Source organism: Dryobates pubescens, chromosome 7 (assembly GCF_014839835.1).
Source record: "Dryobates pubescens isolate bDryPub1 chromosome 7, bDryPub1.pri, whole genome shotgun sequence".
NCBI lineage: Eukaryota > Metazoa > Chordata > Aves > Piciformes > Picidae > Dryobates > Dryobates pubescens.
Window position 1 is genome coordinate 2278614 of NC_071618.1, and position 17183 is coordinate 2295796.

Consider the following 17183-nt stretch of genomic DNA (forward strand, 5'->3'; position numbering starts at 1 on the left):
CTCCAGTGATGGTGACTCCACCACCTCCCCGGGCAGCCCATTCCAATAGACAATCACAGTATCACAGTATCCGCTCAGTGAAGAACTTTTTCCTCACCTCGAGTCTAAACCTTCCCTGGCACAGCTTGAGACTGTGTCCCCTTGTTCTGGTGCTGGTTGCCTGGGAGAAGAGACCAACCCCTTCCTGGCTACAACCACCTTTCAGGTAGTTGTAGAGGGCAATGAGGTTACCTCTGATCCTTCTCTTCTCCAGGCTAAACAATCCCAGCTCCCTCAGCCTCTCCTCATAGGGCTGTGCTCAAGGCCTCTCCCCAGCCTTGTTGCCCTTCTCTGGACACGTTCAAGTGTCTCGATGTCCTTCCTAAACTGAGGGGCCCAGAACTGGACACAGGACTCAAGGTGTGGCCTAACCAATGCAGAGTCCAGGGGCACAATGACCTCCCTGCTCCTGCTGGCCACACTATTCCTAATACAGGCCAGGATGCCATTGGCCTTCTTGGCCACCTGGGCACACTGCTGGCTCATGTTTAGGTGGGTGTCAATCAGCACCCCCAGGTCCCTCTCTGTTTGGCAGCTCTCAGCCACTCTGACCCCAGCCTGTAGCTCTGCATGGGGTTGCCGTGGCCAAAGTGCAGCACCTGGCACTTGGACTTATTATATGCCATGCCATTGGACTCTGCCCATCTGTCCAGTCGGTCAAGGTCCCTCTGCAGAGCCTTTCTACCCTCTAACTGACCAACATCTGTTCCCAACTTGGTGTCATCTGCAAACTTGCTGATGACTGACTCAACCCCCTCATCCAGATCATCAATAAAGATGTTAAAGCGGATGGGGCCCAGCACTGATCCCTGGGGGATGCCACTGGTGCCTGGCCGCCAGCTGGATGTGGCACCATTCACCACCACTCTCTGGGCTCGGCCCTCCAGCCAGTTCCTAACCCAGCACAGAGTGCTGCTGTCCAAGCCACGAGCTGACAGCTTAGCCAGCAGTTTGCTGTGGGGGACGGTGTCAAAGGCCTTGCTGAAGTCCAGGTAGACTACATCCACAGCCTCCCCACATCCACCAGACGGGTCACCTGATCATAGAAGGAGATCAGGTTGGAGAGGCAGGACCTGCCCTTCCTAAATCCATGTTGGCTGGGCCTGAGCCCTTGGCCATCCTTCAGGTGTGCAGTGATTGCCTCCAGGATAATCTGTTCCCTGGCATAGGGACTTTTGGCTGAGAAGTACTCTGGTTGAGAGTGGGAATTTCTAGTTTCATCTATCTAGCTTTGCACAACTTAGTGACTTCTTATAACTGTCTTAGATGAAGGAAGCGTCAGACAATATAATTTTGTAGATAAAACATTTTCATTGCAACTAGAAATATGATCTTTGTCTGAATGCAATCTCATATTTAATTTGATTTTTGTTGGATGTTTTTTATTGTGTTGTTTGGTTGTTTTTTTAATCTGAAAAGTTATCTCAAGAAACCAGACCAAGATCACTAGATGACTGTTTGATGTCAGTCTGTTCCTTTGAATACACCTCCAAATTAAATATTAAATCTCCTCTGGAGATACTCAAAACCTCCCTGGATGCCTTCCTGTGTGATCTGGTATAGGTGATCCTGCTCTGGCAGCGGGGTTAGACTAGATGATCTTTTGAGGCCCCTTCCAGCCCCTAACATTCTGTGATTCTGTGAAATAGAGTTTTTCAGAAGTAGGTGTCTGGGTAGGCTCCTCTGGCAGCTGCTGGAGAAGCACAGGGAGGCCTGCAGCCAGTGCAGTGACTCCCTCACAGTTAAACATGGCCTGTAGTGTGTTCCCCACCCCATCAACAAACAGGCTTTCACAGTATCACAGCATCACAGTATAACTAAGGTTGGAAGAGACCCCAAGGATCATCAAGTCCAACCTGTCCCAACAGACCTCACGACTAGACCATGGCACCAAGTGCCACGTCCAATCTCCCCTTGAACACCTCCAGGGACGGCGACTCCACCACCTCCCTGGGCAGCACATTCCAATGACGAATGACTCGCTCAGTGAAGAACTTTCTCCTCACTTCAAGTCTAAACCTCCCCTGGCACAGCTTGAGACTGTGTCCCCTTGTTCTGGTGCTGGTTGCCTGGGAGAAGACACCAACCCCTTCCTGTCTACAACCCCCTTTCAGGTAGTTGTAGAGGGCAATGAGGTCACCCCTGAGCCTTCTCTTCTCCAGGCTTTGTTTCTGTGACGAGGGCCAAGGCCACAAGCTCTGCTCCAGGCTCCCAGCAGTGGCTGTACATCTTGTTTCTACGCTGGCTCTGCAGCTAGTCAACATTGCTTCTTTGGTTCCTCTTACTTTTTGTAATTTTTCCTCATGTTTCTACTCTGGGAGGAAAATGAGCAACAAGCCAAATTGTTCTGTTCTCTTTCAGCTCTTCTATGACCGGAACTAGCAGCTCTCCTACTATGTCCGTCAAGATTACTGTTTTCAAGGGACACTGGCAGAGAAACTCCCTTCTTTCCCTGACAAAGAAAGACCAGCAAAGAAAGCCAGACACACGCGATGTTACTTCAGCAGAGGCCAAGGCCCTTCCTTGTTACAGATGTCAAATCTTAGGCCTGTTCTGGTTATGCTGGGTGCATGGGTAGTAAGGTTTATCACTTCTGTCATAAACCTTAAGATCTCATGGGATAAACCTTAAGATCTCATGGGAAATGAGCCTTAAGTGACCTATGAAAAATTTGTTTGGTCTCACAACAACCAACTGCCACTTGAACCTGATCCTCTGCCCTGTCCCATCCATTACTCTGTTCACTCTATGAACTTCTGCAACTCTACTGCTATAAAGCCTGTGAAGAAAGGCAATAAAACTATGGGTATAATTTTTCCATGGTCTTGCAGAGCATAAGCTTCAGTAACTATAATAGAAAATATCACACACACCGAAACACACTTAGCATCACTAGAATATCTGGATACCTGGAAGGATGACTTTTATCCCTCTAACATTCATGCTATAGAAAAATACTGTATCTGCATATAAGAGAAGGGAAACCAAAGTACAGAATTTATTCATATGCACATTAAAGTCTGTAAGAGTGTGATGCTATGAGCATAGGCTCCCAAATCTAAGGCATAGGCTGCACCTATTTTTCTTCCCCTGTGCATTTAAAAGGAGTGTAAAACTGTGTGGTAGTTTTAGGCTATGCCTTTAGACGTTTTTCACAGATCTTGAACAGAAAGTATGAAAATGTAAATAAATCAATGTTGGGTGTAAAAAGGAAAATAATGGTAATTCTAAAAAATCCCATTGGAAAGATAACATGCTTAAGCTAGTGATGTAAACAATCTCTCTCTTCTCGCTTCCTCAGGCTAGGAGATACTAACTCTGTGATTCTGCTGGCTTCTGCTTGACCTTGGCTGCATTGTTTTGGCTAAGTCTAACATCCCTCTCCTTTCTCTTGTCCCTTTTGTACAGGGGTGTAAAGGGGCTGTTGCAGCTCCCCTGCTCTTTGGCCATGGGGGTCCTTGGGCTGTTTATGATTGTAAATATCTGTAAATATTGTATATTTGTACATATTGGGGTGCTGATTGACACCCACCTAAACATGAGCCAGCAGTGTGCCCAGGTGGCCAAGAAGGCCAATGGCATCCTGGCCTATATTAGAAATAGTGTGGCCAGCAGGAGCAGGGAGGTCATTGTGCCCCTGGACTCTGCATTGGTTAGGCCACACCTTGAGTCCTGTGTCCAGTTCTGGGCCCCTCAGTTTAAGAAGAACATCGAGACACTTGAACGTGTCCAGAGAAGGGCAACGAGGCTGGGGAGAGGCCTTGAGCACAGCCCTATGAGGAGAGGCTGAGGGAGCTGGGATTGTTTAGCCTGGAGAAGAGGAGGCTCAGGGGTGACCTCATTGCCCTCTACAACTACCTGAAAGGTGGTTGTAGACAGGAGGGGGTTGGTCTCTTCTCCCAGGAAACCAGCACCAGAACAAGGGGACACAGTCTCAAGCTGTGCCAGGGGAGGTTTAGACTCGAGGTGAGGAGAAAGTTCTTCACTGAGCGAGTCATTCGTCATTGGAATGTGCTGCCCAGGGAGGTGGTGGAGTCACCGTCCCTGGAGGTGTTCAAGGGGAGATTGGACGTGGCACTTGGTGCCATGGTCTAGTTGTGGGGTCTGTTTGGACAGGTTGGACTTGATGATCCTTGGGGTCTCTTCCAACCTTAGTTATACTGTGATACTGTGATATTCATTGCGTTTCATTGTAGATAGTAGTTTTGCTTGTAAATACAGCTTTCATTTGCTTCCAACTGAGTTGGTCTGGCAAATTTATTATTTGGGGGGGAATTTTCAACCCACCACAAACTGTTACAGAGTGGCAGCATTTTCCTTCTTCTTCTTCTTCTTTTTTTTTTTTTTTTTAAATTTCTTTTCCCCTCTGTGGAGAAGTGCAAATCTGTTGTTTACTTCAACCATGAGCTTAACCTTAAGAACTCATCTTGCCTGCCCACAACCATACCATGCTTATGTCTACAATTTAGTCTGCCAAAGTACTTTACATTAATCAATTGTTTTCAGATATTGTAATATTTGCAATCAGCTTATACTTATCATATACCTCTTTTTGTTACCTTACAAGAAGTGATTTTAGAATCTGAAATTTTAAAACAAAGGGAAGGAAGCATTTTTAAGTAATATGCCTCATTGTTTCAAGTAGTTCAAAACCCCAGGTAATGCAACTGTGTGTAGGACTCTTCAAAACAGTGCAGTCGTTTATACTTTAATACACGTCTCTTCAGCCTACTATTTAATATGGAAGGTGCTACAATATCATGAAATTAATTAAATATGTTTATTTGAGGTCCTATTTAGAGTCTCACTATATTAAGCTCTTCTTTTAGGCTTGGCATGAGTTCTTGCTCTTTAGATTGACATGGCTAAAATACATAGAATAAACCAGGCTGGAAGAGACCTTCAAGATCATCGCGTCCAACCCATCAACCAATCCAACACCACCCAAACAACTAACCCATGGCACCAAGCACCCCATCAAGTCTTCTCCTGAAATTCTCCAATGATGGCAACTCCACCACCTCCCCAGGCAGCCCATTCCAATGGGCAGTCACTCTCTGTATAGAACTTCTTCCTCACATCCAACCTGAACCTTCCCTGGTGCAGCCTGAGACTGTGTCCTCTTGTTCTGGTACTGGCTGCCTGGGAGAAGAGACCAACATCCGTCTGTCTACAACCTCCCTTCAGGTAGTTGTAGAGAGTAATAAGGTCACCCCTGAGTCTCCTCCAGGCTAAGCAACCCCAGCTCCCTCAGCCTCTCCTCATAGGGCTGTGTTCCAAACCCCTCACCAACTTTGTTGCTCTTCTCTGGACTCGTTCCAGCAAGTCAACCTCCTTCCTAAACTGAGGGGCCCAGAACTGGACACAGGACTCGAGGTGCGGCCTAACCAGTGCAGTGTACAGGGGCAGAATGACCTCCCTGCTCCTGCTGGCCACACTGTTCCTGATGCAGGCCAGGATGCCATTGGCCCTCTTAGCTGCCTGGGCACACTGCAGGCTCATGTTCAGCCTACTGTCGACCAGCACCCCCAGGTCCCTCTCTGTTTGGCAGCTCTCCAGCCACTCTGACCCCAGCCTGTAGCTCTGCATGGGGTTGTTGTGGCCAATGTGCAGAACCCGGCACTTGGATGTGTTCAATCTCATGCCGTTGGACTCTGCCCATCTGCCCAGCCTGTCGAGGTCCCTCTGCATGTCCAATTCAAGAAAGCTGGATTAGGCAGTGCACATTTCCAAAATGGAGCTTCTCTATGACAGTGCAGCACTTAATGGCACTTTTATCGTATACATAATAATAACAAAAATATAATGCTGTTGTCAACGTTCAACAAATTATTTACAGGCAACACACAGACTGTCATGTGGCATTTTGTGATTAAAACACTGTAAAAAACAAACCTGTGATAATCTTTTTCAGACAGAAGAAAGCAATAACGTGCGTAAATGGCAGAATTCTCCCTGACAGCTATTCCAGCGTAGTGATACCTAGAAAATAAGTTTAAAAAAAGAAAGTAAAATTAACTTCTAACCATATGATTTTCAACAAGTCAGCAAATAATTCACAATCCTCCTTCAAAAGCAGATGATTATTCTAGTTAAACAAAAAAAAAAGATCAAATTCTGTTGAGATTTTTTTTTTCCCCTTGTCATGGGTTAAGTGGAATATTTGCTGCTGTTACTCAAAACCATCCTGCCTCACGTCAGTTTCAAAACAAAAGTGCTGGCAGAGGCAAAGTATTATGAACAGTGTGGCCAGCAGGAGCAGGGAGGTCATTCTGCCCCTGTACACTGCACCTTGAGTCCTGTGTCCAGTTCTGGGCCCCTCAGTTTAGGAAGGAGGTTGACTTGCTGGAGCATGTCCAGAAAAGGGCAACAAGGTTGGTGAGGGGCTTGGAGCACAAGCCCTATGAGGAGAGACTGAGGGAGCTGGGGTTGCTTAGTCTGGAGAGGACGAGACACTCAGGGGTGACCTTATTGCTCTCTACAACTACCTGAAGGGGGCTTGTAGTGAGGCGGAGGTTGGTCTCTTCTCCCAGGCAACCAGTACCAGAACAAGAGGACACAGTCTCAGGCTGCGTCAGGGGAGGTTTAGGCTGGAGGTTAGGAGGAAGTTTTACACAGAGAGAGTGATTGCCCATTGGAATGGGCTGCCTGAGGAGGTGGTGGGGTCGCCATCGCTGGGGGTGTTCAGGGCGAGGCTTGACAGGATGCTTGGTTGTATGGTTTAGTTGATTGGGTAGTTGGATGATAGGTTGGACATGATGATGTAGAAGGTCTCTTCCAACCTGGTCTATTCTATTCTATTCTATTCTATTCTATTCTATTCTATTCTATTCTATTCTATGGCTTCAAGTTCAGATTGTAACATGAGAGGCTTCCTGTTCTAGTTGCTGCTTTTGGGTTCCAGGTTTCAGGCATTGGGAACAGTGGCGAGAAGGGTGGGAATTGGCTAGTTCCCTGGTTTTCTGATTTATGCTACTGCTTTTCTGTTCATGCTGCAGTTTTGTTTCTCCAAATAGGCTAAACTAAGGTAATTGCACATTGTATTATTATTATCTGGTTTGCTCAGCAAAAGTTTTAATCTCATCTCTTTTTATCTCAACCCAGAGCTTTTTGTGTGTTATTTTCCCTCACTTCTGTGTTGCAGGGAAACAGGCAGGCTCGCTTTAACCTGTTACACTCCTACAGAAGATAATTGCACATGCTCTTTACAAACAAATTTTCACATTTTTTGCCCTGGAATAACACCACCTTCCAAACAAAAAATCAGTGAATGGCATGCAACAGATTTGTAAAGCACAATTAGTGAAGTCAAGGACCAGAGTCAGCTGACAGAGGTCCCTGTATCCCTATGGAAGTTTAATTATTTAGCACAATGTTTCTGCAGCCATTCACAATAGCTTAGGGACTGGATGGCTCATAGTATCATAGAAGCACAGAATGGTTTGGGTTAGAAAGCACATCAAAGATCATCTAGTTCCAGCCACCCTTCCATGGGCAGGGACATCTTTAACTAGACCATGCTGCTTGAAGTACCATCCAGCGTGGCCTTGAACGCTTCCAGGCAATGGACATCCATAACTTCTGTGGGTGGCCTGTTTCAATGCCTCAACACCACACAGTAAAGAACTTCTTCCTTATGTTGAGCTTAAACTTACCCTCTTTCATTTTAAAGCCATTAATTCCTGTCCTATCACTGCATGCCCTTGTGAAAAATCCCTCTCTGGCTTTCTTGTAGACCCACGTCATATCAAGCTAAAGAGAGACCTGTCACACCTTCTCTAAGGTTTATCCCGACCTCAGTCAGCAGCAGTCAGAATCGCCGTCCCTGCTACCCAGCTGGCTTTTCCCGGGCTGAGTCACTGGGAAGCCAGGGGAGCAGTGCAGCGGTCTGAGGCCGCCAGCAGAGGGTAACCTTCTGCTGATGGAAAGTGAGAGCCTGGAGGCTGGGGGCTGTCACGCCCAGTCCCAAATCCTGTCAGCTACAAGAAGCCTAGGAGTGTCTGTGGTGAGGCACTCCCAAAATAAAATATCTCACTGGATCAAACTGAAAGCAGGTTCAGACTAGTGGAGAAAAGCTGCAAATCAAGTAAGGGCATGTCAGTCTCAAAGCCAGTACTTGACAGCTTGTAAAATTACTGTGTCTCAATGCCCTTAAAACATCCTTTTTTTCCCCAGTAAGGATATTTAGAGTGTGATTATAAGTTTGGACATTGAATCACAGTATCACAGTATCACAGTAACTAAGGTTGGAAGAGACCCCAAGGATCATCAAGTCCAACCTGTCCCAACAGACCTCACGACTAGACCATGGCACCAAGTGCCACGTCCAATCACCCCTTGAACACCTCCAGGGACGGTGACTCCACCACCTCCCTGGGCAGCCCATTCCAATGACGAATGACTCGCTCAGTGAAGAACTTTTTCCTCACTTCGAGTCTAAACCTCCCCTGGCACAGCTTGAGACTGTGTCCCCTTGTTCTGGTGCTGGTTGCCTGGGAGAAGAGACCAACCCCCTCCTGTCTACAACCCCCTTTCAGGTAGTTGTAGAGGGCAATGAGGTCACCCCTGAGCCTTCTCTTCTCCAGGCTAAACAACCCCAGCTCCCTCAGCCTCTCCTCACAGGGCTGTGCTCAAGGCCTCTCCCCAGCCTTGTTGCCCTTCTCTGGACACGTTCAAGTGTCTCGATGTCCTTCCTAAATCAATGAATCAATGAAAAAGTATCAAACTCTGTGCTCTAAGAGAGAAGAGGGAAACTAAAGTAATGCAGGGGGAAGGTCTGAGATGGTCGGATTTAAATAGTTGTAAACGGTTTACGACATTTCTGTTGACCACCATTGCACATTGTGTCACTGCACAGATATGTGCAAAGATGAAAAGCACAACACAGACATTCATCACAGCTGGCACCCCCACGCATCCCGGAGCTAGGCTTTCCTGACCTTGTGTCTCAAGCTCTGAGTAAGATTGTGCTGTCTGGCAGATGCCTCATGCAAACCATGCTATAATAGCCAGTACAAATTGGAGCACTCATTTTAATTTATTTATTTTTAAAATCAGTCTGATCTGGAATTCATGCCCTACAACAGCAGCTCTGATGTGGTGATTTTCATGGAATTAACGGTGTTTTAACATACTTCATGACATCACAGATCACTCTGGGTATTGCAATGCATTGCAGATTCGCAGCCAACAATTCAGCTGCTGTATTGCACTGCTGAGGCTGAACATTTCTCCATTTTTAAATTTTATTAGAACAGTTATAAATAACTTATTTAAACAAAGGAAGCAAAACAAATACCTGGCATTTCTTCTTTTGCCCAGTCTTCTTGTCCTTAGACCTGGGAAAACTAATCTAATAAGCTGAAAAAAACCAAACAGAATATTAGAGAGATTTGGCAAATTAAAACACAAAACCGTATCTGCTATGTTTTGTTCTCATTAATTGCTTCTTTTGCTTTCCATCATTTGCAGGCTAATAGCTGTTCTTGCCTCCCAAATGGTAGCTGTTGCATTGAACTCAAACATGCCTTTTTTCTTTTTTTGATCCAAAGCTCAGCAATTTAAGGGATTACCTTCCTCAGGTAGGAAATTTTTTAGACTAGTCTGTGTTATCTTGCACTGAAACACAGTGCACACACCAGGAGACCACCCACAGTTGGGTGGATATATCATATTGGGAACTTGGAGGTGCCAGGATTCCCTAGTACTCTGCTAGTCCTGCGAGCCTTGCTTATTTGAGTAGAACTTGCACAAGGGACTTTGCCTACCTGCTCACTTGTGTAAGGAGTACTTGCAGAATAGGGCCTGATTTATTTCTTTTAAAAGGACCTGAATCATCAAGCTGCAAAACGTTTTTGACTACCACAGTGGTGAATGTGAACTGAGGTCATGCAGCATTTGTTGAGGTTAGGCCCTGCAGAGTAGTAAAATACTGTCAGGGTAATAATCCACTTCACTGTGATTATTCTGCATGAACTGTCCTGAGAAGACAGAGACTAACCCAGGACAGCTGGAGCTAACATTTCTTATGCAGCAGGAACCAAGGACATAGTATGCAGCTTTGGCAAGGAGTGAGGAGAGTCTCTGCTCAGGAAGCACAAAGCTTGAACTCTGTGCAAAGTGCACTCTGCTGGCCCAAAGGCCTGCTAAAGGGCAAATTTCCCCAGCTCGGACTAATGTGCACCTCCAGTTTTAATGGTGCTGGAGTGGTTCTATTCTTCACGGTTCTGCACTCACCCTCACCAGCTGTCCCCTTTCTCAAACTGGTGTTTAAGCATAATGCCAAATAAGGCATCCTATGAAACCAGGGCTTCTGTGGCACAGTGGGCAGTGGGATAGGTCAGATGAGATTAGCAGTGTCTTAAATCACCACAGTTTGATTCACACAGGGCTTGACTACAAAAGTCCTTACAGTCCACACTCATGTTATGTGGTCAGGTTACTACAGCTTGATGAATTATTAATAGCTCAGCCCATTAGCTAGGCTGTGGTAATTGATTACATGTACACCTTTAGTTCAAACCAGGGTTACTGCAGTTCCTGCCCTCCTAAGCCTCTTGCTTCACAGTCCCATCTCCTGCTATAGAAGGACAGACCATTTCAAACCACTGGGGATCTGTATGCCAGCTTGCTCACTTGGGATGTGTTAACTTGCACTGCAAGACACTGGGTCAGTTAAGGCTGTTAGCAAACATTTGCAAGCACCAGCCTATAGCAGCTATGGCTCATCAGCTAAGCTCTTCTGCATGACCAGACTCACGCTTCACCCATGCCTGTCCCAATTTAAAAGTAAAACGTATTAACTTCAACCACAAAAAGGCCTTGCTTACAGATGGCAACTCAATCATGCCAGAGCACCTGAAAGCATGCAGACGGGATGGGATTAATCTTACCTATGTGGCTACAAGGTATAGCTGTCTGAGCTAGTCCCTGCAGACTCAGTAGTCAATGGAGACACAAAAAAACAACAGGCAGTTCCAAAGCACTGTCTGAGATGACTCATTTAGGGTGAGAGGAATCGTTTAAGAAGGGCATTGAGACACTTGAACGTGTCCAGAGAAGGGCAACAAGGCTGGGGAGAGGCCTTGAGCACAAGCCCTATGAGGAGAGGCTGAGGGAGCTGGGATTGTTTAGCCTGGAGAAGAGAAGGATCGGGGTGACCTCATTGCCCTCTACAACTACCTGAAAGGTGGTTGTAGACAGGAAGGGGTTGGTCTCTTCTCCCAGGCAACCAGCACCAGAACAAGGGGACACAGTCTCAAGCTGTGCCAGGGGAGGTTTAGACTCGAAGTGAGGAGAAAGTTCTTCACTGAGCGAGTCATTCGTCACTGGAATGGGCTCCCCGGGGAGGTGGTGGAGTCACCGTCCCTGGAGGTGTTCAAGGGGAGATTGGATGTGGCACTTGGTGCCATGGTCTAGTTGTGAGGTCTGTTGGGACAGGTTGGACTTGATGATCCTTGGGGTCTCTTCCAACCTTGGTTATACTGTGATACTGTGATACTGTGATACTGTATGTACTCCATTGGCTACCGAGAGATTACCAGGCAAATTCTACACATGGGTTTAGCTGATGATCCATTAAGCTATGGTAATAAATCACACTGGATCACTCCATCAAATCTTAAGTAAAGATGATACAATTTATCCAGTTTAAAAAAAAAAAATTAGATTCAGCTGAATTGAGATAAATGATTTCTAGAATGGGGTTATCTGCATAAATGGAATTGATTTCAGGTACAGCTTTTACTTAAACTACGTTGTGTTAAAACAACGTGTGGTATCTCCTAACATGGGCACTAATTGAACAAAATTATCAGTAAAAATAGGAAATTCTGAACAAAAAGGTTGGACCAATTAATAACCACAAGGCATTCTGCCGACCTTGATTTGTTAAATAATACTGAATAGCTTTGAGTGTTTGTTGCAGCTGGGATTTCTAAGTGGCAGTTGCTCTGTGAGTTCTATCCACTTCTATGCAGTGGAAAAGTGGAACAGGTTGAAGGAGATTGGGTTTTACATCTGCATTTGTTTTGCTTGGATGATTCTACAACAACTTTTTTAATGTGTTTGGAGAAAAAAATCTTTGTAAGTATATTTAAAAAGGGACGTATAAGATTATGTAACAATCATTGGGGTGGGTCTTCTAAGGATAGAAGAGTCAGCTCCTCAGGATGAGTTTATTAACCTTCTGCTGTTTACCCTGGTAAGCTTTTAAAAATATATTGTCAAAATAAATCTTTTCTAGTACAACATACACCAGGTCCTTGAAGAAAGTAAACTTCCACCACAAAGAATATTCTTTTCTCTTGGATAACATTGCATACATTAGATCTTACCAGAAATACATTAGAAAAGATTCATTCTTCTTTGTTACTTAATCTCTTTTGACATATATATCTGATTATCAGATTTTCTGTTCTGGTATCTCTGCTTCTTATCTTATATGTCCTATCGCTTCTGTACCTTTCCAAAAGTGGCTGAATTTACTCGATACTTGGGCTCTGGACTGCAGCTTTCCATATACAATTCATATAGTAGCCAACGGGGTATAGTGCATCCTTCACACAAACAGAAATTGTCAGCTATCCTTTAAAACAAAAACATCAATCAATTTATGTCAGAATTAAAAGAATTGTTAGCTTGTGATTGCAAAAAGCTCACCAGTTTTACAGTGCACCCTATGAGAGTTGCTCTGATTTTATGGAATGTAGACTAAAATAAATCAAAACAAACAAAGACTCCAAACCAAAACCAAACCAAACCAAACCAAACAACCCCACCTGCTTTTATGTTAATATGCATTCTGGGGGGAAAAAAACAACACATCTTATATAGCTATGTATATTCTATGTGTGGGTTTATGTTCTACTTTCCTGGTTTCCAGAGTGTAAGAGAGGTCATGTGAGACTGCTAAGAAATTAATTATATTTCATACTTTTTAATAAAACCATACAACTTAGTAGTATCATTATTGTAACAGTAACATAAATAGACAAAATATTAGCATCTCATTAATAGGGTATAACTTTGAACTCCTAATTACAGAGATGTTCACTACATCAAAGATAAGGATAGGAGCATTTTTCCATCTAAAATGATGTTTTGGGATGGTGAGTGCCCAAACTATGAAAGACCAAGCTCTGTTTTCATACAGCCTCACTGATTTTAGCTCAAGTAAATAAGAGAACAGATTTTAATGTACAGTTACTGTGTAACAGAACTGCCAGGACTGTAACAGGTTTAGATGTTTAAATGCTCATTCTCTGGCCAAATCCCTTATTCATCCCACTTATCACAATTTCATTGCCAAGTAAATACAGCTACTTGTGCATATAAGGTGAGGAGGGTGTAAACTTAGTTATCTATTAGCCTAAGGTATCACCCTCACCACAAAATCCTCCCAAAAAACAACAACAAAAACCACCCACAAACAAACAAAAAAAGCCCCCAACACTTTAATTATGATATAATGCCAGTGGTGTCAATATCAGAATTACTTTCTGCAGCACAAATACACAAGCAAAGCTGGAGCAAAGAAGCAAGAGATTAATCTGGAAAGCATGACACACTTGATCTTATGAAGGTGTTTTCTTACTGTGACTCTGCTTCCGTTATACCAAATGATTTGTGCATATTTAGTTAATTTATCAGCTGAATGCTACTGCAGCACAGTGCCATTTACTCACTGTGTCTTTACTGATAATCGAGCTAGTTGGGAAAGCAGACTTTTCATAATCATGAAGTGAGATAAGCCAGTTGGATTTTAAATCATCATCCCCTCTCTTATTAGTAGCCTGATTTCTGGGAGCCCAGCATTTGTCTTTCTGTATTACCTGTATTCAGTGTAGTAGAGAGTGCATAAGGTCTTTGGTGAGCTGGCTTGCTAGAAATGACTGAGCAAGAACATGATAACTGTGCAGCCTGAGGATGTCTGCCTCACCTTTTATTCATGCCCTTTCTCCAAGCAAGAAGGCTGACTGCATCCCCCAGGTTTTCCTCTCCCTAACAAAAGGCTCCAAAATGCTTCACTTTTACCTCCTAGGAGACCATCTTCTTAACAATTCAAGAGGGTGGTGCTGCCAAGCACTGGGGCTGAGCTGTTCTGGGCTCTCAGCCAGCTTCTCACCACTTCCAGCTCCACCACCCAACAGCAAAAGCTTCATGGTTAGACATGAGTGGGGACAACCTGCACCAAAAGCAGGGGATCTGACGCACTAATGGGGTCCCTTCCAACAGGATGCATTCTATGATTCCCATCAGGGGGATGAAAAGTAAGTAAAATTTATTTTAGATGAGAGCCCTGTCTGAGCCCTGCCTCCCAGCAGGAAGAAATGCTTGTTTCTTCTAGAGCAACTATCTCAAGCCCCTTTGTAATTGAGTAGTCCCAGAGGAGATTAAACCAAAGACCAAATTCATCCTTAATATAACATCACAAGAGTCACTGGAAGTGCAGCAGAAATTAATTCCTGCCTCAGTACCTACTTTCTGCCAGTAGTTTTTTCCTCAGCATTTAACTATTTAATGACAAAATATATGGGAATTAAATTTCATGAATTTGTCATCTGTCAGACTGCAATCCTTTTTCAAGTAACAAGTCAAACACATTCTTAGTGCTGACACATAATGTAAAAACGTTGTCTATTGAGAAAGAAAATCCACACAGAAGAGAGCACAGTGCTCATCCTCTTGCCCATTAGCCCCAAGGTTCCCAAAACCTGAGTGTTTATGGCACACATCAAACCAAAAGTCGTAATAAAGACAATAAAATCAAAGAGAAAAGGTGACAAGGGAGGAAGATGGAGCTTAAAGAAAAATCACCCAGGGAAAGACCTCCTCCAGTTATCTGCTACTTATTCATGCTTTCTATGTGGTTTGTTGTCTGATTAGTTCTAGGACCTCACACAGACTTCAGGTTTTGGGGTTTGCCACCTGCTATACATGAACCGTTGGCACTATACAGGTTTGCATGTATGCTGTTAAACCATTAAAGTCTAGTTTGATATCAATGCACCAACTGTAACATGAAGCTGCATATTTAAGAACTGTTAAAACACAAAACAGTGATTTGGAAGATTGTTGTGACGAAAAGAATCATCAGATCACCCTGTCAGGGATTGGTTATGGTTCAGTTTTACAGACTGTCTTAAGCACGTTGGATGACCTTGAATGAATCTCTTCCTTCAGTCCTTTTAAAATGGAACTAGCATCTGTGTCACAGCAAAAGCACAGACTAACTCCCACTGTGCAGATGTTACTGAGAGGGGGGAATAGGAAAGATTTAAGACTACTTGCTGTCACATTAAAAGTTAGCTTGCATGTACTTTGGCACTATTTACTAGTTTGACTCATCTGTGTTTTGGGATGCAAGAGAAACCATGGTTGGCTGTTACACAGCAGATCAAACCCTTCTCAAAGCCCAAGAAAATGATGGTGACAACCTTATTCTACCATAGGAAATAGCTCACTGAGGAGTTCAACTGCTACCATCACCTCAAGGAAGCATAACCTGGGAGAAAGTCAATCGCTCAGCATCATTCTGAATGCCAACATGCCACCAACTGTGCAGCCTTGCAGCCACCTGAGGTGTGCTGTAAAAGCATGCCAACTGTGTGTAGTCCAGCCAGGGATGCTCCTCACCAGCTGCTCTGCAGCATCACCTCAAGTGAACGCAACTCAGCGGCCAGATTGCAGTGAGTGAGTAGGCTGAGACAAATCACCCTTTCCTCCACATCAGTAAGATTTGTGGTGGGAGGTGGAGTTTGAAGGAAACTTCCCTGCTTTCATGGCATCGTTTATGCACCACTGTGATGAAGGGGCATTTGCAGCAAACCAGACTTTGCCCAACGCAACTGAGGTGTCACAGGTCAGATTCCTACCCTCCCCGCAGCGAGGCCGCCCAGCAGTTCCTGCGAGCCCCACGGCGAGGAGGGGAGAGCAGCCGCCCTCGCCCCTTCCACCCTCAGCCAGGGCCTGCCCAGCTGCTCGGTCCCAGCTGCGGGGAAGGAAGGGGGCAGCACGCACCAGCAGATGATGGAGAAGTGCAGGACAGTGCGGTTGTCCCTGGCCATCTCGGACGGTGCCATGCCGGGCCAGGCCGTGCTGTGCTATGCGTGTGCCGGGTGGTGCCAGGCCGTTGGGTACCGGCCGTTGTCGGGTACCGGCCGTTGGGTACCGGCTGGCGAAGCCCGGTCCCGGTCGCGGGACGGCGGCGCACCCAGCCCGGCTCCCACCAGCCGCCTGGCGCAGCCAAGGGCGACCTGCGTCTCGGGGGACAACGCCAGCCGCGGTGCAGCCGTTGTGGCCAAATACGCCTCTTTCTTTAAATTTTATTTTCAGGAACAGCAGTTGAGAAAATTACTTGCCTGGACATCAGGAGGTACAAAGACGCCGGAAGGAGGTGTAAGTGAACAATTGTGCGGCAGTAAGTTTGAATGTCACAAGTGCCATCTTAATAATGAATTTAAAACATTATTTTCAGCGTTTTCTACAAGAATGCTGTAAACTCCCATAATTGTTTAATTTATCTTTGATATAGACAGATGAAAGGGCTGTCTGCTCCACTGAAACCCTGTAAGCACTTTTCCACTGTGAGTATCCATTATGCAAAATGAGCTTTACGGCCATGTGACGGGGGAACATAAATTATGTATGGCTGGAGCGTCTAAAAGCTTCCTAGTGGATGGCATTGGGTTACATCAGAGCTCAGCTTCTCGGCAACTCCCATGGCTTCTTTATGATAATTAGCTGCTGAAAGCCCACGTATGAAGCAGACTGGCTTGCTTGCTTTGTTATGGCAAGATTACCGAAGCTAATGTGTCACTAGACAGCAATATTAAAAGTGGAGGGGAACAGGAGACCAGGAAAGGGGACTTTATGGTGGAAGGTTGCTGGTTTTCTTGTATCTCCATGCAACTTGCTTTTGAGGAGCAGTGCACACAGATGCCATGTATAATACATGCTGCTTTTAATCTGTAGTGCCTCGTGCTGTGTTGAGAACCCCATGGGAAGATGTTATTCACTCACAGGCCTCCAAGCCAAAACCTTGAAAACAGTATCTGCCCAAAATACAGTTTAGGATACACATTGCATTGAGTAGAATCTGTCATCAATAATTCTACTTAACTGTGGAAGCTTCCCTCGATAAT

At 45.0% G+C, this 17183-nt stretch overlaps 1 protein-coding gene across 1 annotated transcript in view; it reads right to left on the reverse strand.

Moving 5' to 3' along the window:
* RFX8 (regulatory factor X8) overlaps positions 1-16121 on the reverse strand; it is a 36391-nt gene extending 20270 nt beyond the window's left edge. Inside the window, exons 1-5 of the mRNA XM_054163170.1 lie at positions 15915-16121; positions 14521-14552; positions 12502-12625; positions 9338-9399; positions 5935-6021 (exon numbers count right to left, since the gene is read on the reverse strand). Coding sequence (XP_054019145.1) covers positions 5935-6021; positions 9338-9399; positions 12502-12625; positions 14521-14552; positions 15915-16121 — 512 coding nt within the window. The remainder of the gene's footprint in view (positions 1-5934; positions 6022-9337; positions 9400-12501; positions 12626-14520; positions 14553-15914) is intronic.
* Between the last annotated feature and the right edge of the window lie 1062 nt (positions 16122-17183).